At 49.7% G+C, this 25,797-nt stretch overlaps 2 protein-coding genes across 5 annotated transcripts; both read left to right on the plus strand.

Moving 5' to 3' along the window:
• Positions 1-186: 186 nt before the first annotated feature.
• Positions 187-5,944, plus strand: LOC122368178. 4 transcript variants are annotated; one of them, XM_043341877.1, is made up of 3 exons: positions 188-644; positions 2,414-2,470; positions 3,975-5,944. In XM_043341877.1, the coding sequence occupies exon 3, from the start codon at positions 4,242-4,244 to the stop codon at positions 5,373-5,375; it is 1,134 nt and encodes a 377-aa protein (XP_043197812.1). In that variant the 5' UTR covers positions 188-644; positions 2,414-2,470; positions 3,975-4,241; the 3' UTR covers positions 5,376-5,944. The 4 variants fall into 4 exon arrangements, with proteins under 4 accessions (XP_043197814.1, XP_043197812.1, XP_043197810.1 ...); XM_043341875.1 differs by having other exon boundaries at positions 190-644; positions 2,414-2,628; XM_043341876.1 differs by lacking the exon at positions 188-644 and adding an exon at positions 1,205-1,577 and having other exon boundaries at positions 2,414-2,628.
• Positions 5,945-7,245: 1,301 nt separating this feature from the next.
• Positions 7,246-24,637, plus strand: LOC122368177 (tyrosine-protein phosphatase non-receptor type 23-like). Its single transcript, XM_043341874.1, has 9 exons — positions 7,246-7,435; positions 8,256-8,376; positions 8,836-9,010; positions 9,644-9,809; positions 12,257-12,353; positions 12,737-12,842; positions 16,747-16,901; positions 17,858-18,980; positions 23,879-24,637. The coding sequence occupies exons 1-8, from the start codon at positions 7,302-7,304 to the stop codon at positions 18,935-18,937; spliced, it is 2,034 nt and encodes a 677-aa protein (XP_043197809.1). The 5' UTR covers positions 7,246-7,301; the 3' UTR covers positions 18,938-18,980; positions 23,879-24,637.
• The last annotated feature ends 1,160 nt before the right edge of the window (positions 24,638-25,797 follow it).

Genomic DNA, 25,797 nt, shown 5'->3' on the forward strand with positions numbered 1-25,797 from the left:
GTTTACGAAATGGCTGGTAATTATTCAAGAACTAAAAAAGGTTCATATCGCACTATTTTTGTAATTTTGCTCTATTTACGTTTTTTTTTTTAGTAAAATCAGGACATTCGCACTATTTCAAATATGATACCTTGTTTAAGTACTTTAAGCACCAATTTAGTTCCAAGCGCTCTAAATTATGGTCATTATGTAGTAAATATAGTTCATTTTGCCCTAAATCTAGTTTTCCTTCTTACGCGTTAGTTTGTTTAACGAGCATGCTAGTGGAATATCCCAAGTACATCGTCTTTTTTCTGGTATTAAAACTGGCAACAGTTTGAATGCGCCAAATAAAAGGGCGCATTTGTTTTGTCGCGCGATTCAGTGGGTTATACGGCATTGTTAGTGGGGTTGTGAGCGAGTTGTGAGCGAACTTGGCGTGATTTTTCCGGACTCTTTTCACCGATTTAAGGCAGATATGGAGAACATTGACAGCGACGATGCTTTTCAAGATGAGGGTTCAGGTGCAAGCCGTAGTATTGTGAACAGTGGACCTGGCACACCAGCAGACCTGCCACGGAAGTCTGGAAGAGGCAAGGCCAAGGTGTGGGAGAAACTGATTGTATTGGGAAGCCACGATGAGTTCTTGGAATGGTTGAGAAAAGGTGGGTTCTTCTAAAATTTCTTTAAAAAACAGCTGTGATTAAAGTTACCCCGGGCGAAGTTACCTTCAAGTGCTTATTTTCATGTTAAATGCACATATTCTGGTATTTATTTACTTTAGGTCCGCAAAACAGAGGGGTAAATAAAAGTCATTCACACGATACTCTAAGACCTCCTGATTTCATTTCTGATACTTATTCCTTCTAGAAACCAATTTAAAAGCACCAGTACACTAGTATCATCAGTATCACCACCAACGGCCCCACCTCCGACCGGAACTGCACGTGTCAAAAGACCGTCTGCGCGGCGCACCCGCTACAAATGGTCCAACCAAGGTTGAGCGAAATTACGGATGATAATAAATTGTAAGGAAAGTGACGTCAAAATAATAGAGGCGGAGCGGTGCAGTGCCGAAGGCAATGCCTTAGGAGAGATTACAGGCAATGGTAAGTCAAATATTTTTAGGTTAAGTGGTTGTGTATCTGGCTTCAGGCCGAAGGCCTGAAGCCTGATGCATAACCACTTAACCTAAAAATATTTGACTTACCATTGCTTGCAATCTATTCATGCAAGTCACTTTTTCCTTTTCCCCCAGTAGGCAAACATCAGTAGGTCAGGTTAGGTAAGGTTTGGTTATGTTCTGATCATTTTCTCATGCTCTATTACCTTTGCTAAATATTTTCTCTTTTTTATTCACCGTTTTTCTTGTGCCTTGGTATTATGACGTCATTTTCATAACGTCGAAAACTAATGAATATCCGCATCATTTTTTTCTTTGATAGGGCAGCGTTGTATGTTTCGTTTTTGTCGCGGAAGCGTGCTTTCTTCAGTGTATATTGTGCAGCAGTGCGGTGTAATGTGCTGGGGTTTTAGTATCTTATTTTACATTTTTGATGCATTTAAGCATCATATCTGAATTCAGGACATCAAATAGTGTAAGAATGTGCATTTTCTCTTGTTAAAATAATATTGCGGACCTAAAGTAAATATTTACCCATATTCTTAGATGTGCTGGGCATTAGTAGAGCAGACATCACACAAAGGTTTTTCAACCAAGGAGAGGCACTGTAGGTTTTAGATTGTAGGTTGTAGGTAAGGTTAGGTCAGGCATGGGTGTAGGAACTAGGAACCTCACGAAAAGTGGGGGGGGGGGGGGGGCAGCGAAACTTCAATGTCACTTTGTGGGAGCCCCAATACCCCTATGATGAAATTCTTTGCAGTTTTGTGCTCATCTCACCTTGCCGAACCATTTCCTCCTCTTAGTTTTGTATTTAAATTAAAAATAAAGATTTTACTTTCAAAAATGGCTGAAAGGTGGGGGGGGGCCATGGCCCCCCGGCCCCCGCCCCCTGTTCCTACGCCTATGAGGTCAGGTTAGATTAGGTTTGTTTTGGTTTGACATCTTCGGGTATAGCGCCTCTCCTTGGTGGGAAATTGGTTGGAAAACCGACAAAACCTTCGTGTGACGTCTGCTCTACCAATACTGATGTGCTAATGATGATTTTGCAAAGTTTCAACAAAATATTTTGTAATAAATATAACTCATATCTTTATCCTCATATAATCATAATCCTAATAACCCTTAAAAGATAAATTTAACATCCCTGAAAACCAGACACTTGTGGTAGCATGTCACAAAGTGCTTCCCCTTGTCTGTTATTATTTTGTAACAGTGCACTAGGAAATTGATTTATTTTATACCCCCTTTAAAAAATTTCAAATGCCTGGGATCACCGATCACATTAACAAATCTTCTTACTTATCTTCACAGAGGAGTCTGATCACCAGCAGCGGTGGACTAAGAAAAAAGAAAATCCCTCATCTGAAGGTATGAAGCGAATTTACCGATGCCGTCACCGTGACTGCAAGGCAGAAATAAGCGCACTGTACCACGCCAGAAACACGAATGTAACTGTGTCACGTGCCGCTAATGAACACACCCATCAAGCACCTGCTTCTTGGGGCCTGTCTTCAGAGGCAAAGGAGGTGAGCTGGCCAATAGGAGTTGTGTGTGTGTGTACATATGCATGTGTGTGCAGGAAACCAGGAAGTTATAAATTAAGATGGGGCAACGTACCATGTGCCCAAGGCCCCAAACTTTCATCGTCCTCACTCAGACTGCATGATTATACAATATCAAATACCCAATACCCATTATGTATGTATTTGCTGGGCAGAGGGCTCTTGCTTTGCTTTGCTCCATATATGGGGTCCATGTTATGGGTTTCCTGCCGGAGGGTGTCCCGATGACTGATGCGTCCCCCAAACTTCCTAATTTTAACATTACTCGTATGGGCATTGGCTGCAAGGAATTGACTCCTGATAGTCCCTGTCCTGAATGTGCTGAATGCCCCTTCTTCCTCCCCCACCACCACCACCAATCTTCCACCCGCGGTGGTGCCCGTAGTCCAAGCATTGCATTATTGCGTCCTTTTCTGACTACCGAATAGTGCCATATGAATGCAATGGGGGGGGGGAGGTAGTCATTGGCAAGAAGTTGAGGGGCTATATCGACACCTTTTTAACCCCACATCTGCTCTCCCGTGAATTTCCGGGAGGCACGAAAGATCTCCTTTTTAAAAGTGTCCAATCGTCCGATCCTGATCAAATATGTGTGTTCGTAGGCCTGTTCTGGTATTGCTTTATCTGCCAAGACAGACAAACTTGAGAAAAATCGAGTGATTGTACCTTTTTTGAAGGTCTCTAACCAACTTGTCTGAAATTCACCGGAGAACAATTGTGGGGTTTAAAAAAAGGTGTCGATATGTGTTTTGTGTATGCCTTTTGTCTATTTGTATATGTTTGTACTTTACCCTCTATCCCCGATTAACCGGCGCCGGGCCGGTGCTCGGCGCCACCCTCGCCGGGCCGGGGCAAGGCCGTATATACCGGCCGGTGTATGATGAACGTTACCCATCTAACTCAACCCGTTAGCTGAGCTACGTAGCGAGACCCAACAGGTGGCGTTCGAAAGTTCGTTAACCGACAACCGACTAAACTTTGTGACGTCACTTTGACCTGACCTGACCTTGCACAAATATAAAAATTTGCACACATGTGCACTAGGTATTCATTTCAAGCTATACTAAATTTCGCGTCGCTATCGCGACGCGTTTCAGAGAGTTATTGCAGAAAAGCTAAAGTGGGCAAAAAATGACCCCCCACCGCCTGCCGGGTTAAGCGAACATAAGTCATACCCCTGTTAACTACAAGTGCAAATGCAACATGGAAATGTTTTGACAACAATTCGACAGTGTCCATGGCCACCATGTATTCGTGTCAAGTAGGTGCTGCCATTTTGATAATCTTACGCTCATTCTTTCCCTTTCCAGGCAATCAACGATCTCTACCGTGATGGAGTACGGAAGCCTCTGCAATTATACAACATACTGAGGAGTAGAGGCATCAGCACGGCCAACAAGACACAGATTGACAACTTTCTTAAGCGTAAGCGCGAAAAGGAACATGGACCACCTTCAGTGACGTACCATGACATCTCGGAGTGGTGCGAGCAGCGAAGTGCCCCACCCAGCGATGAGCACGAGGTGTACGTCGTTAAGCATCTTGTGGACGCTGCCCTCGGGCGTGTGTGTGTGGTAATGAGCACAAAGGCATTGCAGCGTGTCGCGACTGGCGCGAAAGTGGTACACACCGACGCGACCTACAAACTAACGTGGCAGGGTTTTCCGGCCATCGTGGCGAGCGTGTCCGACGCGGACCGGCATGTGACGCCAGTGGCTTTCGCTGTGTCCTCTGGCGAAACGAAAGACGACTACGAAATGGTTCTGCGTGCTATGAAGCAGGCGATAGAGGCTGTGTCGGGAGAGCCATTTGAGCCCAGGGTGATCGTGGCTGATGCCGCTGAGGCCATCACTTTGGCGGTAGAGGCTGTCTTTCCCAGAGCGTTGCGCCGTGTGTGTTGGTTTCACGTTAGAAAGAACGTCGAAAGCTATCTGAGGAGGCAAAGTGCCATGAAAAAAGCTTGCCTGGAGGACATATCGGTTCTTCAGCTGGCACAGAGTGAGGAAGAGTTCAGTCGAGCGAGCGTGGCCATGTTGGCCAAGTGGGAGCGTCAGTGGCCAGAGTCGGATTTCCGGAAACATTTCCAGAAGCAGTGGCTAGAAAAGAACTCTTCATGGTATGAAGGCATTGACGTGGAATCGCCATCCACAAACAATGGGCTAGAGGCCTTCAATAACGTGATTAAGAGCTACACCTGTAGAGAACGACTACCGGTGGGTCAATTCCTCAGCACTTGCGATCACATGATCAAAGAGTGGTCACTTGACACAACTGATCGGCGACCATTCCACGAGGAGCCCAGCGTGTCAACTCGGCACTACCGAGACGCATGGATGTACATGCAAGAGGGCAAGGAGCCGCTCTACTTGGACGACGGCCGCACGATGTTTCTTCCAGCCGGCAGCAAAAAGGGTCTAACGGTGGAAGAGCTGAGTGCGTACATCCAGGCAATGGACTCGTGTGAGAGCTTCGAGCAGTACGCGGAGCAGCGTTTCGCCGTCTGGGCGGTTAAGGCGGGCGAAAATGGCCAGATGGCCACCTGCAGCTGTCCGGTCGGCATGAAGCAGCGGGTCTGCAAGCACGCAATCACGGTCGGCGTTTGGAAGGGCACCATCACCATCCCCGATGTTGCTAAGCACGCAGTCATCGGACAAAAGCGTAAGCGGGGTCGGCCCACTGCAACGAGACCAGCTCTGGTGCGCCAGGACTAGTTGGGCGTGTGTCTAACTGGACATAACGAGCTTAGACGAGCGGTATGAGCTAATGCCAATATACTCGGGTATGAGCTGTGAGAATGAACTATCGCCGTGCGTGAAACACGTGCTGATCTTCACTCTGTGGGCGTATTGATGTGTGCAACAATTCAGAAAGTTCATACTAATTAGGCGTTCGTCAAACTGGACATGGCGAGCGTAGACGAGCGGGGTGAACCTATGTACTCTGGTACGAGCTGTGAGCTATCGCCGTTCGTGAAATACGTGGTGTTCTGACTTATGTACACTGTGGGCGTTTTGGTGTGTGCAACAACCTAGAAAGGTCGTTATAAATACATTACGTAAAATGTGTGCACGTTTTTACGCATTGAATAACTAATTCGATATGTAATGTATAACTCCGGAAAGTAGTGCAGGTTCATTGCGCCGCAAGAGATACGGAATCATAACCCAGTTCATATGGGTACGGTGTAGCCTGTCCAACCTGTCTGATGATTGATAGGTGGCGGTACACCCCCCTAGCCAGAAAAAATGTCCGTTTGCGAAGCGACGGCGCCCACCCACCGTTTGAAGGCGCCCTCTGCCTCTGGTGATAATTGAACTCATTAGAACCCCCACAAGATTCAAGATTTTACGACAACACGATCCAAAATCGTAGTTATGTGCCAACAGTAGTGCAAAAGTACTTAAAATAGTGCCATAGGAACCATATAGCTCTGAGACTACTAGTAGCCGATCTGGCAACAGCTACAGTATGAAAATAGTGCAAATAAACTCGAAATAGTGCCAAATGACTCAATATACTGCTGATTTAAGAATAGTGCCAAGTAAACTATTTTAAATGCAGACTGAACTATAAATAGGTATGTAAAAAATTATTCCCCTTACGAAATTGGAAAGTTTTAACTGTCCCAGCTGCGCTGAAAGTGCCGCAAAATACAATGCTTTATTTCTCAATAAAGCAAATATGTAAATTGACCGTTATTAATGGCAAATTTTGATTTCAAAATAGTAAATGGAATAATTAAAGTTAATTGAATGAATATGTGATGAAAGTCAAAACAGTGTTTGCAAAATCAGTAGAAAAGATAAAGAAAAATGAATTATTTATAAACTTGGGAACGCTTCTGCTAGCTGGCTTATGACCTTGAAACTTTCGAAATGTGTATGTTTGGCAAGATTACTTTACTATGTTTGGTAATGGTTGGTAAAATTAGTTATATTTGTGTTTTATTTAGTCAGGGGTCGAGTCAGGGTGCATGGTCTTCAATGGCTGTGGGCTGCCAATCGCCATAATACTTTGATTGGAACTTTGCTCTTTCCTTGTTGCACGAAATTTTAATAATACGGAGACTGAGACTAGCATCCAAACTCAAATTGTGGAATCTTATTTGCATAGAAATAAACTTATTTGGATATTTCATATTCGTAACGCCAGACTTTAATTTGAATTAATAAATCTAAACGGATCGGATTCCCTCAGATCCGTTCAGCGTTCATATAGTTTTGATTATCTGAATTGTGCGATCGATCTGCATAAAGACTTGTTGGACTAGACTAGCACTTCCTGATGATCTGATCCTGGATCCTGTTCCTGCGTGCGGCACGGAGCAATTCAGTTGGATTCAGTGGAATTGTTGCCGGTGTCTCATTGGCCGTGTCTCATGTTCGAGGTGGAGCCGAGAGGGGGGGGGGAGCGGGGGAGAGCTGGCGCGTGAAGGGATAGCGAGCGTTGGTTGCGTTGGACTAGTGGTTCGCAATAAATTTTCATTACTATTTGAAATTATGATCCAAAATAATTTAAGTGTTACAGTGAGGCTCGTTGCGTTGCAGAGGGAACCTGAATGAATATCACTTTTCAGGTTACGGGTGACATAGTGGTGCAGTTTTCAGCCGCTACCCACATCAGCACAGCGCGCACAGATGCCGGGCGGTCAGCAGTGCGTGCCGGTGCAGTTTTTCGCCGGCAGTCCGCGGCTACATAACCTGACCGCGCTGCTGGTCCTATTCGAGAAGCCGGGAGACGAGGCACCGGGCAAACAGGTGCTCAGGTGTAGGTAGGGAGTAGGGACGGCTCGGGGCTCGGGCAGCGACGGTCTGCGGCTCCGCGCTCGGTTTGTGTGCTGGGCAGTAGTCGGAGGGTAGTCGGGGTCAGTAGCTATACGTATATGTAGACTTGTAGAGTGTAGACCCTTGTTTTACGCGTTATTCAATTTCCAAATGCAGTATTGTGTGTACGTTTGAGCGTTTATAATGACTGTTCCGTCCGGTGTACGAAGCATTTTGTGAAGTTCCTGGCCGAGCGTTGCGTTTCCCTCTATTCAATTCAGTGTAGCTTGCAAAGCACTGGATGCATATGCTAGTAAAGTAATATTGGATGCCTATGCGGAGTAATGGCTTGTCATTGTCGCGATGGAATGCCCAATTATATTTAATGTCGTCACTTACTAGATCCACGTCCCTCCCATTGCTATACAAATGACACACCCGCCCTTGTCAGTGTGGCTAAATTCATTTTGCGTTAGGGGGAGGATGTAGAAAAGAACCTGTAGAGGATGTCATTGTTTTCACAAAACTTGACTATCATGGCATTTTAGGTGCTGTTTTTACAGGTATAACTAGAAAAAGATGTAGTCGTAGATAGAAATATTAAACACCGATAAAACTTTAAAAGCTTTCTGATGTTTGGGAATCGGGATGATAAAGACGAACTGTTAAAGTCTGGTCATATATTTGAACATTTTGGCTCAGATCATTGTTGTTTTAAGTCGTAAAGATGTTATTATTTATATTTTAGGATGTCATTTTACTTTTGATTATGGGTGAATTTCCCCGCAACATTACAATTTTGGACATACTGGCCCCTGTCGTTCCCAGGGAGCTGATTTTCCGGTGCCCGGTGGTGCTGGCCTCTCCCTCGGACGATGCAGAGGCGGTTCTGGTGGTGGTGCCGCGCGCGTTCAGCCTGTTCCCGACGCTGGCAGAGATGAGGGCCAGGGTAGGCGCGGCTGTATGTTTGTCTCGTATCAGTGGATACTGAGATGGTATCGCATTTGTCTCAGTATCTGTGTTATCTCAATACCTAGTCTGCGAGGTTCTGGTTAGCTAATATGAAGCCGTCACTGGCAGTCCTAACGGTACACGGGTCCAGTTCTGTTTATTGTTCTCATTCGGTTTTTTGCTTATAGGTGGATCGCTTTAACCAAATAACTTGATGCATCTAACATAACACGATTTGAAAAAGCGACATCAGTTGAATGTACTTGCATATGCAAGTCAAATTATGTACGTCTTTATGATGCATATTGTATGCTGCTGTCTAGCCAAGTTTCATAAATGTTTCATTCATCTGCAGTTTTACGTTCTTGACCCTCTATCCCATTCCCAGCACATTGTCCCTGATGCCGTCGGACCACCACTGACGGCGCCGGGCGCCGTGTGTGTCTGTGTTCTGCAGGTGCTGGGTGAGCGGCCGGCCGGGCCGGACGACTTTGCCTGCTGCCTGCGGTACACACTGCAGGCCAAGCTGGCGCCCCAGTGGAACGTGGTCGGTGAGCTGCTGCTGCAGGGACGCGACTTCCTCCAGGTCACCGGGCCCGTCAACGGGGTGCGGCTGCAGGTCAATGTCACAGGTCAGTGGCAGGTCACAGGTCACCGCCATAGGTCATTGTCACAGATCAGCTGTGGCAGGTTGCAGGTCACTGCCATAGGTCAGCGGCATGTCACAGGTCAGATCAGGTCACAGCTCAACGGTAGGTCATAGGTCAAAGCTCACCATAGGCCATACCTACAGAGGTTATTCATTCATCACTCATATTTCGACGCTGACAGTCACTTGTGGATTATGGAACACGTGCCAGATACTCCCTGTCGGCACGGGTCGCTCCTGGGCTAACCCTGCACTAATACCCGCACTGGTGACGGTCGTACCATCACGGTTCACTGCATATAGCCGTCAGTTGACACATGCAACTGTCCAGGAGATATACCGTCAACATGCGTGATCCGTTACCTATTAGTCACTTCTCCGAAGACGTTTTATTATAGCTCTGTTACATAACTTTGCATCGAAGAAACTGGCCCCGCAGTCTTACCTTAAATATTCCTCTCGAAATCGTTCAAGTCTCGAAAACCTTCACCGAAACTAATCGGCAAGACTCCCCCCCCCCTTCCACCTCCCTGCCGCCACCCTAACCGTTTCACTCTGCTCCGTAACCCGCGTCCTGCAAAGTTCAACCCCTCTCGACCTCTTCCCCGTCCCTCAGAGGAGGACGTGTGTCTGAGCGCCCAGGCGTGTGTGGTGCGCCTGCCGCCGCTGAGACTCTCCGACCTCGGGGCCTCGCCGGTGGCGCTGGTCGACTTCAACGCCCGCCTTACTGACGTCATCAGCGAGAGTCAGATGACCGGCCGCTGGTGTCACATACTGCCCAGGTGAGGGGATGACAGCCTGACAGGGCACTGTGACTGGTGGGGCATCCAAATTACTCGTCGGGGTACGAGGCTGTCGGTGGCTGACTTCTTTTGAATGCCATAAGAATGCACTCCGCGAGTATTGAGCGGCTGGCCTGGCGAGTTCCCGGTACACACTCTGGACTGAAAAGCTATAGGGCTGGCCATTATATTTACAACCCGACCACATGTAATCATCGCCTTTCATTCACCCCATTTATGCGTCCCTCTAGAATGTCGCGCCATTCGTTTTAACAAAAGAGTGTACAACTGTTAGCGGTGACCACCGCGATCATCAAATGACTGCCATAAATCAACAGCTTTCATTAGGTGTCCAGTTCGGCGGATGGTGGATGGCTTATGTGGTGACCCCGTTTCGATGACCGTATTTTATTGCGCCGAGCTAATGGCGAGCACTCGGCGAGGTCCCACCGTCTCCACTTTGTCATCCTTCATCGATATCAATATGGGTGGCGTGCAGTGTGACCGCCGACACCCAGCGGTCACGCTAGCGGCTCCTCACGCCCGCTGAATTGGCACCCAACCAGTCGTTACTCTCGGGTCGTGTCGGGGCGCCGGGTCCGGCGGTGCGTCACAGACAGATGGGCCCTCCACGCCCCATCCGTCTCAGCACTGTCGGACCACGCCCATTTACCGACTGAGCTTCGAGGGGGGGGGGGAGGGGGGCGGAGAGATGTCTTCTACCCCGCTCGCTTGGCGCTCTGCTACGGATTCATGGCACATCGGCTCCCAAATTCACCTCTCGTCCTTCCATTGACAACTGCATCTCGTCATTGTACTCTTTATCTCTTCATTTGTTTCCGTCTTTTCCCGACAACTATTGTTATATTCCGCCCCATTTTGACATTGTCCTGCCCCTGTCCAGTGTCCATCTTTACCGACTTCATCCCACATTTCTCGACTGTGTCCCGTCCCCTACCAATAGCAGTCAAACGTCCGTCCCTGTTTTATCCTGCCCCTTCTTATGCCCGTCCCTTTCGTCTCCTCCCCATTCTGACCTTGTCGTGTCCAATCGCCAATCTCACTCCATCTTTTCCGACTTTGTTTCACTCCTTACCGAGCCGTGACCTTGCCACGACCTTCTAACCCTCCCCTTTCGTCCTCCCATTTCGTGTTCCCGCCCCTCCCCACCATAAATCTAGCCAGCCCGCTGCCATGGGCGTTGATCAGTGTTCAGCCCCAGCTCGCTCCTCGCCCCGCTCCGAGCCGATCTCATCCGACGGCTCATCTAACTCCGGCAACCGGCGCCGCCTGCCCGCCCGCAGCAATATGCCCCATAGCGCCCCGTGCCTCCCGTCGGCCTGTCGGCGGCACGTGGACGGGTAGACGGCGCCCAGAGGGTAGCGGCGGCGTCTGGGACGGCGGTGGCGAAATATGACCCGAGCGACCCGCCCCCGGCGGCCGCCCTCCGCCGGCGGTGGCTCGGAGGGGGTGTGAGGTGCTGGAGCGATAGGGAAGGGGAGGGGGGAGATTAGTGGCCAGGCTGACAGCAGCGCTGAGGTGGAACTGCTCCGTTTATTTATCACGGAGCTGCTTATGAAACTGGTTGATCATGGAAAGTGAGGACGGATTTATGGGTTCACAGACGAATGACTTTTCTCTGGGAACTAGGATATTGTTTTGGTCAAAGTTCGTTCACGGCTCATCTGCCAATTATAACGTCGCAAGTCAATTAGAAATGTCCCACAGAAACATCACTGATGAATGTTTTATCTATTTCGAAACCAGAAAATGAATTAAAGGGACTATCCCACCTTTAACATGGGGTTTGAGTTGAGATAGCCAAGTTTGCGGCGAGGTTCAGAAACCACTATCTATCTAGGTTGCAACCCCCGCGGCCTCTTGGTGTTGAAGAAATTCGTTCCCTTCATTTGAAAATGGGCCTTGTACAAGGCCCTATCTTCAACATGGAGCGACCGTTAGTGTGAAGTCACCTCGTTTAGTCATTCTGATTTAAATGGGTTTCGTCGTTGAAAAATCGCTTTGAACTTGGTCTGAACTTTGTTGTGGTGCCTACAGAGTAAAAAGAATCAGTTTTATGACAGTAATGTGGCCTGGGGAAGGAGGTAATTTTGGGCTGTGACGTCACATATTTGAAAGTTTGTGTTTGGAATATGGGAAGCCTAAGATGTTTAATGAAAAATAAATGCCAGAACCGTGTTCCTGGTCATCCAATCTATAAATTCGGGCACAATTTAGCTGGTTTTAACAACATTTTAGAAGGTGGGATAGTCCCTTTAAGGATTTTAACGTTTACCGACAGCTTCATCGAGCATGCACATCGCCCAGAACCTAGTGTGCGCTTCTAACGGCTTGAATAAAGCATGTCCTCTCTTAGCTCTCATATCGCGCTCCAGCTTCTCTGCGCTCCAAGCTCTGACCCCGCTTATCTCTGTGTGCGTTGACAGGATGACCAAAGGTCAGGTGGCCACCGTGACCCGCCACCTGCCCCTCTCCGGACCGTTCGCCACCTACAGGGACCTGAAGCGGCACTGGAAAAACATGGTGAGTGGGGCATGTGCCGAGTCTCGACTGCCCATGTTTATATACCAGCGATTGTCGAGACCGTAAGACGAGGTCGAATGGTACGAGTTTTAGCCAGTTTTGAGTATTTTTGAGGAATCCAGAGACATCTGTTCAGTTTATTTTACCAACGATTGCTCATGAATTGGGCCGAGTTTATTTATTCTAGACAATTTACGGTTACATAACCATTTTGGTTTAAGCAGCTTAAGTCGATATTGCCGGAGTTAGAACTTGTACCTATTTAGCAAACGTTGTTGCCTGCTGATCAGTTGTGGTATATAATTCGTGTCCGGCTATGTTAATCATTTTCTGTCTCTGTAAGAAGCCCCGTCAGCCGCTCTGGAAATGTTTTCTGGTTTCAGTACGGTTACCGTCTGCCGGAGGAGGAACCCGCTCACTACGTCAACGTTAACTTCCGGCTGGTGGGCCCGCAACTATTCACATACCCGCCACTCTGTCTGCGAAACGGTGAGGAGGGGAGGGAGGAGCGTAAGTACAGCACGGCCACTCTGTCTGCGAAACGGTGAGGAAGGGGGGGGGGGGGGTGCAGCGTAAGTACAACACGGCACGGCCGGTCCGTCTGCGAAACGGTGAGGGCTGGCATGGCACTGTGCTGTCTGCATGGAATATAACAGGATAACACGGGAGAGTCTATGGTAAACGCCAAACGGTGAATATACCTCGCGTGTTTGTCTGAGAACCGGTGCAGCTGTGGGTCTGCGGAATGTCATACTATCAGGGTACGGTGGGAGATATCGCGGTAAACGATAGATATAACTCGCATGTCTGTCTGAGAGACGGTGATAGGATGTGCGGAGCATTGTGATTTTAGATAGGATGTGCTGCCTGCGAAAAGGTGAGGGAATCAATAAACTTACGATACAATAGAGAAGGGTATATTAGTGTCGTTCAGTCCGAACAACGGGAGATGCTGCGATCTATAGCCGTGAAGCTTTACCGTTTTCTGCCTGCAACTCCGTGAAATAAACTCACGATATAGCGCTGAATACTCGGGCCTCGGGGGTCTGCATGCGACGGATATCAATCCACAATTTGGTACTCTGAAGTGAGTTGTGTGATTCGTGTGAGCGACCGTGTGTCCCGACCTGTGATCGTAAAAGGACTAGAACAAGTGAGGCCCGTGAATTGTCCCATATCGTCTGACCCTCAACTGGGCCTATTACCGGTCCTTCCCAGTTGCTCTCGCCCTGTGACCCCCCTCCCCTCTCTCTCTCTTTTTTTTTTTTTTAAATAGTGCATTTATTGTCAAATAAACAGCATTACTGCCACAGTCCAGTCATCTATCACACTTCCACTCTTCCGCGATCCGCCCACAAAAGATGCAGTAAAGAGCACATGAAACTGCATAAATAGCATATCAACTAGATCATTACCACCATTCTGAACCACAAGCCCTTCCGGCATGCCAGCGGTCGTCACCCACCACCAACCGAATACAGAGGCCGCGGAGACATTTACGTACAGATGGCCCGTCGTCGGCAGCGCTCAAAGCGTGGCCCGCCCGCCGGCGGCCTCCACAGCCCGGCTCTCACGGGGCGCGGGCACGGAGCACGGAGTTGACGCACGACGCATTGTAACATCGCATTAAGAGCGGAGTTCAGCTCATCTCGTCGACAGCCCCCTCCCCCACGGTGGGGGCCCCACCCACCCACCGCGAGACGGACGCGCGACGCGTCAGCTGACAGGTATGACACCACTCGGGTATCGGTGCCGGCGTCCGTCCCGGTTACAAATGTCAGAACGCACATCAGCGCACAGCAGCCGGACCAGCTCCACCAGGGGACGGCCACCAACACGGCCACCGCGGCGACGCGGGAAGCCGACTAACGCGGCCGACGGCAGCGCAGGCCGAGCAGCCAGGCAGCGGCAGCCATTCTCCGGAGGCGGCGAGGGCGGGCAGCCCAGGTCCCCCCGACAGCAGCGACCGGGATGGCGACGACGGCGGCGGTGACGGCGGCGGCCATCACATTTCAATCGGTGCCTATGTTTTGTAGAATATTTATAACATTCCCCCATTTGTTTTCGAATTTTTCAAATTGCCTAGAGTTTTTAGCCGCCTCTTTTTCTTTCATGGCTTCTGCCCGGAGCAGGGACGTAAACAAAGGGTTACTAGGGGGACGGTTCTTATTTTTGGAGCGCATTATTGTGTGTTTTGCTACCAATTTGATGAGTATTTCAATGTTTGTTTCCTTGTCACGACAAGGAAATATCCAGCTTTCAGATGTTGTTATTAAGTTGATATTATAATGACTTTGAACATGTGATTTTAAATTAAGTATAAAGTTTTGAATTATGTTGCATGTATACAGAGCGTGAAACAATGTATCGTCGTTACCACAAAGGTCGCACGCAGCAGTTTCTGTTTTTCCGATTCGGCAGAGAAAAGTTTTAGTCGCAACAATGCGGTTAATAATTCGATAATGAAGTGCTTGAAGATATGTGTTGTTTGTAGACGATTGCACATCGCAAAAAGTTCCATTATGCATAGAACCAACATCTCGAATCCACTTACAACTTATTTTAGATATGTGTGAATCGCGATTTACTTTAATTCCTGTTACTAAGGTTTTATATACCACTTTGGAAAGATGCAGGTTTTGTGAGAGAAGCTTGATTTTAAAAGGTTGAATAGGATACCATATGTGTTTAGCTATGCATGCTACATTGGGGGAAGTATCAAATGCCAGGCTTCTTATTATGGAGGTATAGCACAAAAATGTCATTTTGATTTTATATGTAGCTGCAAGCTGCTCTCTGCTCAGTAGCGAGCCATCAAAAGGATTGAACAGGTCTGATATAAATCGAAGGCCTTTTTCGTTCCATTCTTTAACGATAGACTTTTTGTATTTTGTGCTGTCGGAAAACCATATGAAGTCCGCGAGTATTTCATCGTTGTCAGGTTTATATGCAGTGCAGAAACTCGACCATCCGCGAATTACTTCTTCCCAAAACCTGTTCTTTACCTTTTTGGCCTCCATTCTTAATTTCACTGACCCGAAGCAGACCAGGTTTTCTAGTGGTGGAATTGTATCCTGTGCAATAATTGCCCACCCAACGTCTTTAGGTGCCCAGTATAATCTTTTAAGCCAGGATACTTTTAAACTTGTCATGAAGGAACGAATATCTATCATTTTAAGGCCACCCCCGCTAAATTCTTTTGTTATTAGCGCACGTTTTACTTTATCCGGGCCATTGTTCCACAGAAAGCGGTATAGTATGTTCTCTACCTCTTTAATGGTCTCTTCCTCAAGGTTTGGTAGTGATGTCAATAAATGAACTAGTTTTGGGACTAAAAGAGATTTAATAACGGTTATTTTTCCAATTAACGTTAGGTGCCTTCTACGCCATTGCGCTATCTCTTGTTTTATCCTCGGTATGATCGTTCTGATATTGTTAGACGTTATATTGTCATTATTTTTGTTATACACTATCCCAAGAATCTTCATCTCACTAACGACGCTCAGACCTAGTTCCACAAGGGTGTCAGTCTGCACCTGGCCTATAGGGAGACATTTTGTTTTTTGCAAATTGACTTTTAATCCACTTATCTTTGAGTAATTATTAAGCTCATGTAGTATGCCTTTAATGGAACAGATGTTATCGCTTGAGAATACAATGAGGTCGTCGGCATACTGTGATAATCGGACTTCCGTTCTATCGGATATATCGATGCCTCTTATACAAGGAGAGGTATTCAATTGATACGCGAGAGGTTCCATGATAAGATTAAACAGATAGCCGGATATAGGGTCACCTTGTCTAATGCCTCTTTGCATGAATATTTTTGCACCAAGATTGCCATCTAGAAGGATACGTGAGTTTAGATCTCGGTTAAGAAAAAGCACATTGACGAGCTTTCGAAAATAATGACCAAAATTATAAATCTCAAGCGTGTTTGACAGGAATTCCCAGGAAACTGTATCAAAGGCTGCCTCAAAGTCCACCCCCATCACAATCCCCGACCCATCCTGACTGTTCAAGCGCTCAATAACATCGTACAGCAGCCTACTGTTTTCCCCAATGAAACGTCCCGGAATATATGCGGTTTGAGAGGGTGAAACGAGTTTGTGTATCACAGCTTTTAATCTTTTAGCTATTGCCGCCGATATAATTTTGAAATCTACATTTAGTAGCGAGATAGGTCTCCAGCCTTTAGGCGAATCCTTTGGTACGCCTGGTTTAGGAATCAGCTTAACAATACTTTCGTTATGTGAATTCAGATTTTTGTGATCTTCGAATCTCTCAATCCATGCTCGATATAGAACCCTCCCCTCTCTCAGGCTCTTTAGTGTTCCTGTCCCGCCCCGCGCCGCGTCCCATCCTGACCGCCCTGTGACCCCTCTCCTCCCAGGTTCTCCAGTGTTCCTGGCCCGGCCGGCTCCGCGTCCTATCCTGACCGCCCTGCTGAGGGACCTGCACGTCAAGGTCGGGTCGGTGTGTGGCCAGCCGCTGTCCTTCTCCGGCACTCCGTCCTACCTGACTGTGCAGCTACAACCGGCACCCACGGTACGATATACGGGGGGGGGGGGGGGGGGGAGTCAGCCGCTGTCCTTCTCTGGCACTCCGTCCTACCTGACCGTCCAGCTGCAGCCCGCACCCACGGTACGACGTAAAGGGGGGGGGGGATACGCGGTGTACTCGAGAGTCTGCCAGTGACCCTCTGTCCTCCGAATCGCCGAATCGTGTGCCGCCCACGAGTGCAGTAACTATTCTTGTAGTAAAATGTGCATCAACAATCTTTATTAGAGGGAATTGTTAATAATCTTAATAATAATTCACTCGGAGACTTACACAACCTGATAAACCAACCAGGCGTGTCTCTCAAACCTGCTGACAGCTCCATGCCCCAACCCCTCCCAATCTGCCATTCCTCACCACCTGTGCAGACCGAACTGTTTGATCTTCCCCGTGCCGATCAATGAGCTCAGTCACCACGCTCCACCTCCTGTGGAAAGGCAGGCGGGGCTGTCGTAGTGTGACCGTGTACACGACGTGTGCAGGTGTGCTCAATGTTCGGCTTTGTACCGATGTGAATGGTCGACGGAATGTGGTGATAGGTCGTTATATTGTGTGAATGCGATATGGCGACGCAGACTGGTGCCGTCAAGGCAGCAAGAGCGTTGACAAATTCGATTCAGGCATGCATGCACGGCAGGAATTCTAATGCATTTGCATTCCAGTTGGTCGTTACGGTTACATACCAATGAAAAATCACATTGATGGACGTTGTTTTGTGCACTTATTTCTCAAAAAGCATAAACAAATATAGATATAACTTCCCCAACAACAAGCAACGCATCAGTTCGTTACGCAGCAATCCTCTCATCCTGGAAATATATCGGGTGCTGCTTATCATTTACCACAAATATTGCACAGTCACCAGTGCCACTCAGCTGCACATTTAGCGTTTCCCGCCTGCTCCCTCACCCCGTCTGGATCACTGACCGGCCCTGTGCTTACAGTTCCAGTCGGACTGTCGGCCCAATGTGTCCAGCGAGCCGTCCGGCCGTCAGCCGCCGCCGGCCGTCAGAAGGGTCGGCCAGGTGACCGCACCGGGGCCGGTGGAGGGCGGACGACCCGGGACGGTGGCACAGGCGAGAGTGGTGGACGGCGGCAGGCCCGGGACGGCGGCGCAGGCGAGAGTTGGTGCTTTGGCACCGGCGACACCGCAGCAGCAGCAGCAGCAGCAACATAGACAGCAGAAACGGCCCTCGAGACCGCCGGAGCAGCAGCAGACCCCGAGCCAGCAGCAGCAGCCCCCGAAGCAGCAGCAGCCAAAGCAACAGCAACAGCAACAGCCGAGACCGCAGCAGCCGCAGCAGCAGCCTAGGCCAAAGCAGCAGCAGTTACAGCAGCCGCGTTCTGGCCTAGCTCCACCTCTCTCTGCCAGCCCTGTCAGCCGTTATCCGCCGCCTCCGTCACCTGCTGCGAAGACCCCAGCTCCATCCGCGGCTGCGACCAAGACCCCCGTTCCGGCCGCAGCGAAGCGCGGGGGTGTCCTTCCACCCTCCCCTCGGGTGGCCACTGCCCCCTCTGGCGCTCCTCTGCCCAACCCCCAGCCGGTCAGCCGTCCTCGGGCCTCAGCCTGCCTCGGGAGCTCTGCTGCTCCTCGGCCGGCGGCGGGTCCCATCTCCGCTCCGACGGGAGTCGGAAGTCGCCCCGGACTCCTGCCGTGCTCTCCAAGACCTGGACAGCTTGCCTCCCCAGGTTTCACTGTCTCCCACACAGGAGACGGTAGCCGCGCGCTAGGGATGCCCTCCTCTCCCCACCCGGCCAGGATTGTACCGCTGTTCAAGCCGCGCCCGGTCGCAGGGGCGCGGGTATCACTCCAGGGGAAGACCTCAGGAGCGGCGCGGCAGACGGGAGCGTCAAAGGCGACCCCGGCGCGGCCCGCACCGCGCGCCGCGGCGGGGGCAGGCCGGGGGAAGAAGCAGCGCCCGGCGGGGAGGGTAGTGGTGGACGGCCAGGGCCGAACTCCGGCCGCGGGACGGACGGCCGGACCGCCGGCGACTCCGGCGGCGGCCAAACGGCGCCGGCAGTGAAGCGACGGGACGGGAAGACAGGAGACGGCAGAACACGTCATAGGTGAGTAGGCGGACAGACGCCTTGTTTTTCATTCTTGCTTTTATTACCGACCAGTGCTCCATACTTTTCATTCGTGGAAACGTTAAAAAGCTGTATTCCGAAATTTATAGGCTGGGATGTGGGTTATAAATTTGTGCATTAGCAGTAAACGCAAAAGCTATTCTCCCAATCTTTGTATGCTGAATGTTTCCGGCGGATTTCCAACATATTGCCGCGGTTTGACGACACAGTGCATTATTGATCAGCAATATTGCAGCTCTCGTTACCAATAACTCATTGCCACCTGCTTGAAGTGGACCATTTGCCTCCTTCAGCGCACATAAACTACGCGCCTTACGACTGTGAGTCAGGTATCGCTGATTTGTTCCTCACAATCGTGCAGTGGAGAGCCAATTTGCCTGTTTGGCCAATACGAGTGGCGTGCAGCTTCGTCGCTCGATACGCGGCGAGCTGGTGGGAAACAGCTCCACCAGGCACAACGCTGTCGGGTTGTGTGTGTCAGGTCCGGGCGGCGCGGGCGGGGGTAATTCTCAGGGTCGTTATTGGGTCGGATTGGTGGCATGCACCTTTGCGTTTTTAGATGACTCTAAAAAAACAGCTTGGGCTGCAGGCTGGATGATATTAGGAATGACATGAACAGTTATTCTCACTGATGGTAATTGAGCATAGGGCTGCTAAATGGTTGTAGATAAAGTTAGGAAGTTATATTGGCTTTGAAGAGACACGTGTCAAAGATATTAGCATGCCAGCAAAGTCATACCAGTAGCAGCTTTGGAACCCGTTAAATTACATATCCCGCTATCAATCTTAATCAGCTTGCCTTATTAACACTGTCGTAACTTCGGTTCGCATAATGTCAAACGATGGCTCGAGTCTCGTCATATCAGCTGATTGAAATGCACCACAAAGCTCGTCCAATGTACTTGATCTCATGATGACATTTAACTTAGTGCACCTCTCATAAGGTCAGACCGTAATTGTGATGAAAGAGACCCCGTGACACTCGGCATCCACCTTAATATTTCGCAGACCTAGTCGCTTGCGCTTGATATGACAACTAATGTGAGGTTGCACTGTAAGCGGGCCGCGGTCAAAGTGTGGGGCGGTAGAGGGTGGGCGATGGGCGATAGCCCCGGTGGGAGGCGGGCGATATGTGGTACGCACTCGCAGGAGCGAAATGGGGAATAGGATGTGGGCGATATGTGGTAGGCATTGGGCAATAGACGGTAGGTGACTGGCGATAGACGGTAGGTGACGAGCGATATTGGTAATAGAGGGCAGACGATAGGCGGTATAGGCGAGGGCGATAGGCGTAGATGAAGGGCGATAAGCGTTAGATGACGAGCGATGTAGACGGTAGGTGACGGGCGATGGGAATTAAAAGGTGCGGGATATGTGGGCAGTAGGAAACAGGTGGTAACGGTAGATAACCGCGTCAGTGGACGGGCTACAGCATACGGCGATCGGCGCTGAGCGGTATGAAGTGGGCAGCCACCACTGATCGACGGACACTTCACGGTCCGAAGACCCATTTCACGGCCGCTCCGTCCGTCGCAGGGGTCGTCGTCGGTGACATACCGACCGACCCTGTCGCCGCCTCCCAATTACTAGTCGGGGCCGGCGGTCGATCGGTTCATTTATATGCAGCCGTCCTCCGCGGCAGACGCTGAAGGAAGATGGAGGCGCTGATAGGTGTCTGGTGGACGTAATTATACGTTGGATGCTTATTTCATTCTTCCAGAGTGGTGGTTTTTAGAAATGAGTACAAAAGACTCATCAAGAATTGTACGGCAGTGTATGACAGAAGACTTGCGTGCAAAAACAACCGAGAATGACTAGGTGCTTCGAACTCACTTCTGTTCGTGTTTCTAACAGCGGAATGAGCGTATTATTTGCTCTGCCAATTACTGTCGCTGCTAATTTCTGTGTCGCCACCACGTCTTTCTTCCATCCCCGATTGTTTATCAAGTCATGCCTGCGCCGCGGGGCACCGTCAGATGACACCCTCTGAGGTGACAGCGGGAGCTGACACCAGCCGAGGTGACACTCGGTGACACGTGTCAGCAGCGCGGTGACACGGGGACGGCACCTCGCCTGTCCAACGGCTGGTGGGTCGTGTCATCGAGGTAGACCTCCCGCGACGGCGACCCCGAGCTCGGGTCCGGACTATCTTACTTCGTTTTAGCGCCATGCGCTGTGCCCATGGATTGGATGTGTTCACTGTTGCCATGGGTGTAGGCAATTTGTGGTGCTGATGCGATGCTCTCGCGTCGCTAGTCTCAAATATCTGGAAGAATGGTCTCTACTGGCTTGTGATATTGACTGTCCTGCATAATTATGAGAGTAGTTAACTTATAAACGAGGGCATTTAGTTTCCGCTTGCGCAATTCTTTCAATCCTGGGACTATTATGTTAATTGTTTTAATGAGAATCTTAAGATGGACTCCATGCTCAACCATATTAGAGGAAGCATTGAGTGTCGGAATGTGACACTAATTCACACTAACTTATGCATGCGGCAGCCTCAGTTCCCAGAAATATCCAATGGTAAAATACCAGCGCCCCTTTTGCCGTTCTCGTGGCGCCCTGCTCAGTGTTCCATCACCGGATGAAAACTGAAATCCCAGGAGCGACCCGGCCGCCGGGTCGGTGCTACGAATGGCTGAGTCCCCGGGGGTGACAGCTGGACCCGTCCTGGGAGCCGGGGTAATGGGCCGGAACATGAAGCGCCGCGAAAAGAACGGCCCGGGATCCATATCGGGTTGAGACCCGCTAGACAGTCGTGGATGCCAGAACTGGGATACTCCTGGGGAATGAAGTTAGAATTATAGTGTGAGCGAGATTCTTGTTGATTTTATTTTCAAAATCACCAACGAGATGGACGCCCAATAACAGCTGATACTGACATATCAAACGATTTTCTGAGAACTCTAAGGACTGAAACAGAATCGGCTATGATGCAGATCGTCATTTTGCTGTTTTATGTAAGCGAATGACTATGTTTTATATCGTTGAACGACGAACTGAAGTCACGCTTTGATGAACCAAGAGCAGACGCTCCCGTCCAAAGTCTTAACTCGCTGTCGTCACGGTGATTGATCTATCGGAATTTCAGCCGCGGCTCAGCCGGCCGCGGTGAAAAGTTTCAGATGGAGCCCAGTGCCCGTCTCACGTCTGCTGGCCGCAGGTTAGGACGCTGAGCGATGGCTGTTTATTGTGTAGCCGCTCTGTCACAGTTGACGACATGGTCCGGTTGAGTTGATGTTTATTACGAAGGGGAACTGTCCCGACAAAATTTATACCGGACCGGCCGCATCGCTCAATGGGCTGTCATCTGGAAGGGTCGTCTTGACAAAAGCAGGTCATGTGACTCATATGAGCCTGCCAGAGTTTGGGCATTGCGATGTTTGAAGGAAAAGCGGATGTAGCATGCAAAATCAAATCAAATCTTTGACGTTTTTGTCGCATATTGACATAAAATTTGAAGACGAATCGCGTTTTTCTCATAACTATGTAAACCCTCTCTGAGACCCTCGAGATTCATTGATAGCATTTCTTCTTTGAATTTCGGGTCTCGTACGTTACACTCATTTCCCACATCATACCATTCATGTTCCCTTTAACCACACCTGGTGGCACCTCTGTTGTCCACACACTGCTCGTCTCGGTCGTCTGTCTGACGGAAACTCGGAGCGACTCACGAACAGTGGCGTGACGAGGTTCCACTCGAGTGACAGGACCCGTCCCCATCAATTGCGACCCAGTTGGGACTCTCGTTGCTCTACCCCTCCCCACTCCATCTCTAACACAGTCTCTCTCACTGACATAAGTCGTGCTAGGGGTATTATGTGATGATGCTATCTGCCCAGCCCAGTATTCTCCAGCTTTCAGTTAGTGGGGGAACTCCCTATAGTGAGGAAATTTCCTGTATCATTGAGCGGCTGAGTGAGTAGCCTTTGCTGCTATAATGAGTCGTTTAAATCCCACTAAGCGGCCATCTATGAAGCCATCTCGGGTGAGATGGTCGACATAAAAACTCAGAATGTGGTAATTGGCTGGTGATATAACCAGTTATGAAGTGAGTGGCGGCTGATGTGCCAATAATATCATACCTCGGCATTAGCAGGTGGTCGCTGTTGGGTTGTGGCTAAACGAGTTCTCATTTTGTGAGTCATATTTAGCGTTTATGATATGACCACTATGAATGGAATTTGTTGGACGTCTTTGTTGATCGAGCCACATGTTTCAAATTATCGAGTGGAAACAGGTGTGGCTGGTCCATTTAACTTTGCACTACCTTGGTGTCGCGACATTTCACCTTCCAGTGACACCTCCTGCCCGAGGAAAATCCAGTCGAGCTCGCTTTCGATAGCGCTGCGGAGATCCTCTGGGATCTGTTGCTGGTGCTCTGGAAATATTGGTGGATTCCGAGATGTTTAGGCCGTGCTGGCTGCTCTCTGTTCCCTGTCGATCACTTTCAAAAAAGTCGGTAACGTCTCTGCAGAAGAGATGTTGACCAGTAGCGGCGGAACACCTTCAATTAAGGGGGGGGGGGTACGCTTTCCTTCACTGCCGACTTTTGGTCCCATTCTTTCCATGCAACGCCCATAGGGCTAATGTTAAAATGCCAAAATCAAGGGGGGGGGGTACGGTGCCCCGGTGCCCTCCCCGTTCCGCCGCCTATGATGTTGACCTTCTTCACATGACCGGACGCAAGACTCCAGCGTACAGTGTCTCACATTACACATGACACCCACTGTAGTCTGTAGCACAACGTGCTGAGATTACGCCTCTGAGCGCTGTCGGTGCATATGTCCTGCGCGCCGCATAGCGTATTGAGACTTAGGATGGACGGTTAGGATGGACTCAGACTGACCGATGCCGTTTGCGTCCCTCAGGTTATGTTATCGGCGGCCAGCAGGGCGTCCCTTCAGGGTGTCACCGCGGGACAACTCCACCAGAGTTACTTCAGTTGACCGTGTTCATCAGCGCAGCATCGCCTTCTCGCGCCGGTCCAGTTAGGTGCAGCTCATCATTCAGGTACCGTCAGGGGGGATGTGACGGGACCAGCCGCCCCCCCCCCCCCCGGGTACGTGTGAGGTAGCGCGGTACGGTACCCCAGGGAACTGAGGACCCACGGTCGCATGGCGACCGGTGCGGATAGTCGGAGATTGGTGCTTGGACGAGAGAGGCGGGAAAGTGATTGCCAATTGTGTTGAGAGCTTGGGAGGGCGGGCGTCAATCTGAAGTCTCCCGTTTCGGTTGAGTTTTACGTGCGAAAACGCTTTAGTTATTTAAAACTTGTGAAGTCGGGCTGGCCAGCCAGTGATCTAATTTGAAAACGTCGGGAATCGGCTGACAGTTTGCTTTGGCGTTACCGACCAAGACGAAGGAAATGTTACGAATCTGTCGTTTGTGCTCATCAGTACCAACTGCGAAGCTAATTGGAAGTGATATGTCTACTTCTAGAGCCTGTCTAGAACCCTTAACTCAATCAAGTGTAATTACCAGTGTAATTCAAGACATTAGCAGTGTATTGTGTGTTGAATATAGGCACTTTTTCATCTCAGTGTAGTAGGAACGCTCAGTTTTTCATTGTCATCATGTACTTTCAATCGTTTTAACGCTGAATTTCAATACAGGACCTCGTTTACCAACGCAGTGACGTCTGTGTTTAATCTGCCGAGTCCTCAGATCCCCTCCCTTCGTAGACATACGGCCGTGCGAAATGCGAATCTGTTCCAATGGGTGGCAAAATGTGGACCCGAGGAACCGACCCAACTGGAAGTTTTTTATGAAGGGTTCAACCAGGTCCTACCATAGAACATTACACTTATAAAACCTTATAGGAAATATGAAGTGAATGAAAAAAGCTCATGTTACGTTTTTGCACACTCAGCTCACAAGCATTCTCAGTTGGAAGAAGACTTTTACTTGATGCACGTGATGCTACACGTAGTCTATATTCATTTTCTTTTGGGGAACGCACGTGTCTAACTGGGTTCCGATTGAGATTCTTACCTAGACTGGGTCTGGCTGGTTCTAGAAATGTCCAGTCTGTTCCGAGCCCGATTCCAAAAACTCGCACCTTTTGCCTCCCCTCTAGTTCCAACATCCGCCACTAACTGAGGCACGCCGGCCTTTCCGCCTCGCTGCAGGATCCGGCTGCGTCGTGACGCTCGCCAGACACAGGCTGCGGCGATGAGCTGTCAGTGCTCACGTAAACATGCCTATGATCAGTCGCGTAGGTGAGTGGGACTGGGTGCAGACTGCAAACCCTCGGGGGCAGCTATTCTCAGCAATGGGATTCCCCGACGCCTGGAAATGGAAACAGACTCCCGGAATAATTTAATTGCAAAATTTCCCAGTCGCATGCGATATGCCCGTTATATAACAACTCCGGTTTGTAAAACGAGCATCTGTTTGACCTAAAGAACCGTCAGCGTGTGGTGTCTGGAACGACAGAAGCTTTTCGAAATGAAGCGATAGTAATCGAGTTTGGCACTGGGTCGGAGCCACGTGCCGCTGTAGGTACGATCCTCAAACGAGCCCCGGGCTTTGGCGGCGCTCACGTCAGTACCTACCCGACGCCCCGGCGCTGCTGCGGTGGGTGGGTGGTCGGCCGGGGAACACGAGCCGCGGCTGTCAGGGATTGAGGAGCCAGCCTGAGCCGCGGAAAGCACCGGAAATGTCACAGGGTGAGGATGGGATGGGTGTTTTACTGGGCCCCGTCATCCACCGCTGGTGAAGTCTGGTGATGGTACTGCTGAGGCATGTGGCTGCGTCTGCTGAACGCCTTTGTGAATGTGATGTGAAC

The sequence above is a fragment of the Amphibalanus amphitrite genome, unplaced genomic scaffold, assembly GCF_019059575.1.
Source record: "Amphibalanus amphitrite isolate SeventyFive unplaced genomic scaffold, NRLGWU_Aamphi_draft 000930F_arrow, whole genome shotgun sequence".
Classification (NCBI taxonomy): domain Eukaryota; kingdom Metazoa; phylum Arthropoda; class Thecostraca; order Balanomorpha; family Balanidae; genus Amphibalanus; species Amphibalanus amphitrite.

Excerpts from the sequence above, each read along its gene's own strand:
- LOC122368178 (XM_043341875.1), top strand. The coding sequence starts at position 458 with ATGGAGAACATTGACAGCGACGATGCTTTTCAAGATGAGGGTTCAGGT. Across the intron at positions 645-2,413 it reads CTTGGAATGGTTGAGAAAAG|AGGAGTCTGATCACCAGCAG; the intron begins GTGGGTTCTTCT and ends TTATCTTCACAG. Across the intron at positions 2,629-3,974 it reads TGTCTTCAGAGGCAAAGGAG|GCAATCAACGATCTCTACCG; the intron begins GTGAGCTGGCCA and ends TTCCCTTTCCAG.
- LOC122368177 (XM_043341874.1), top strand. The coding sequence starts at position 7,302 with ATGCCGGGCGGTCAGCAGTGCGTGCCGGTGCAGTTTTTCGCCGGCAGT. Across the intron at positions 9,810-12,256 it reads TGGTGTCACATACTGCCCAG|GATGACCAAAGGTCAGGTGG; the intron begins GTGAGGGGATGA and ends GTGCGTTGACAG. Across the intron at positions 12,843-16,746 it reads GCCACTCTGTCTGCGAAACG|GTTCTCCAGTGTTCCTGGCC; the intron begins GTGAGGAGGGGA and ends CTCTCCTCCCAG.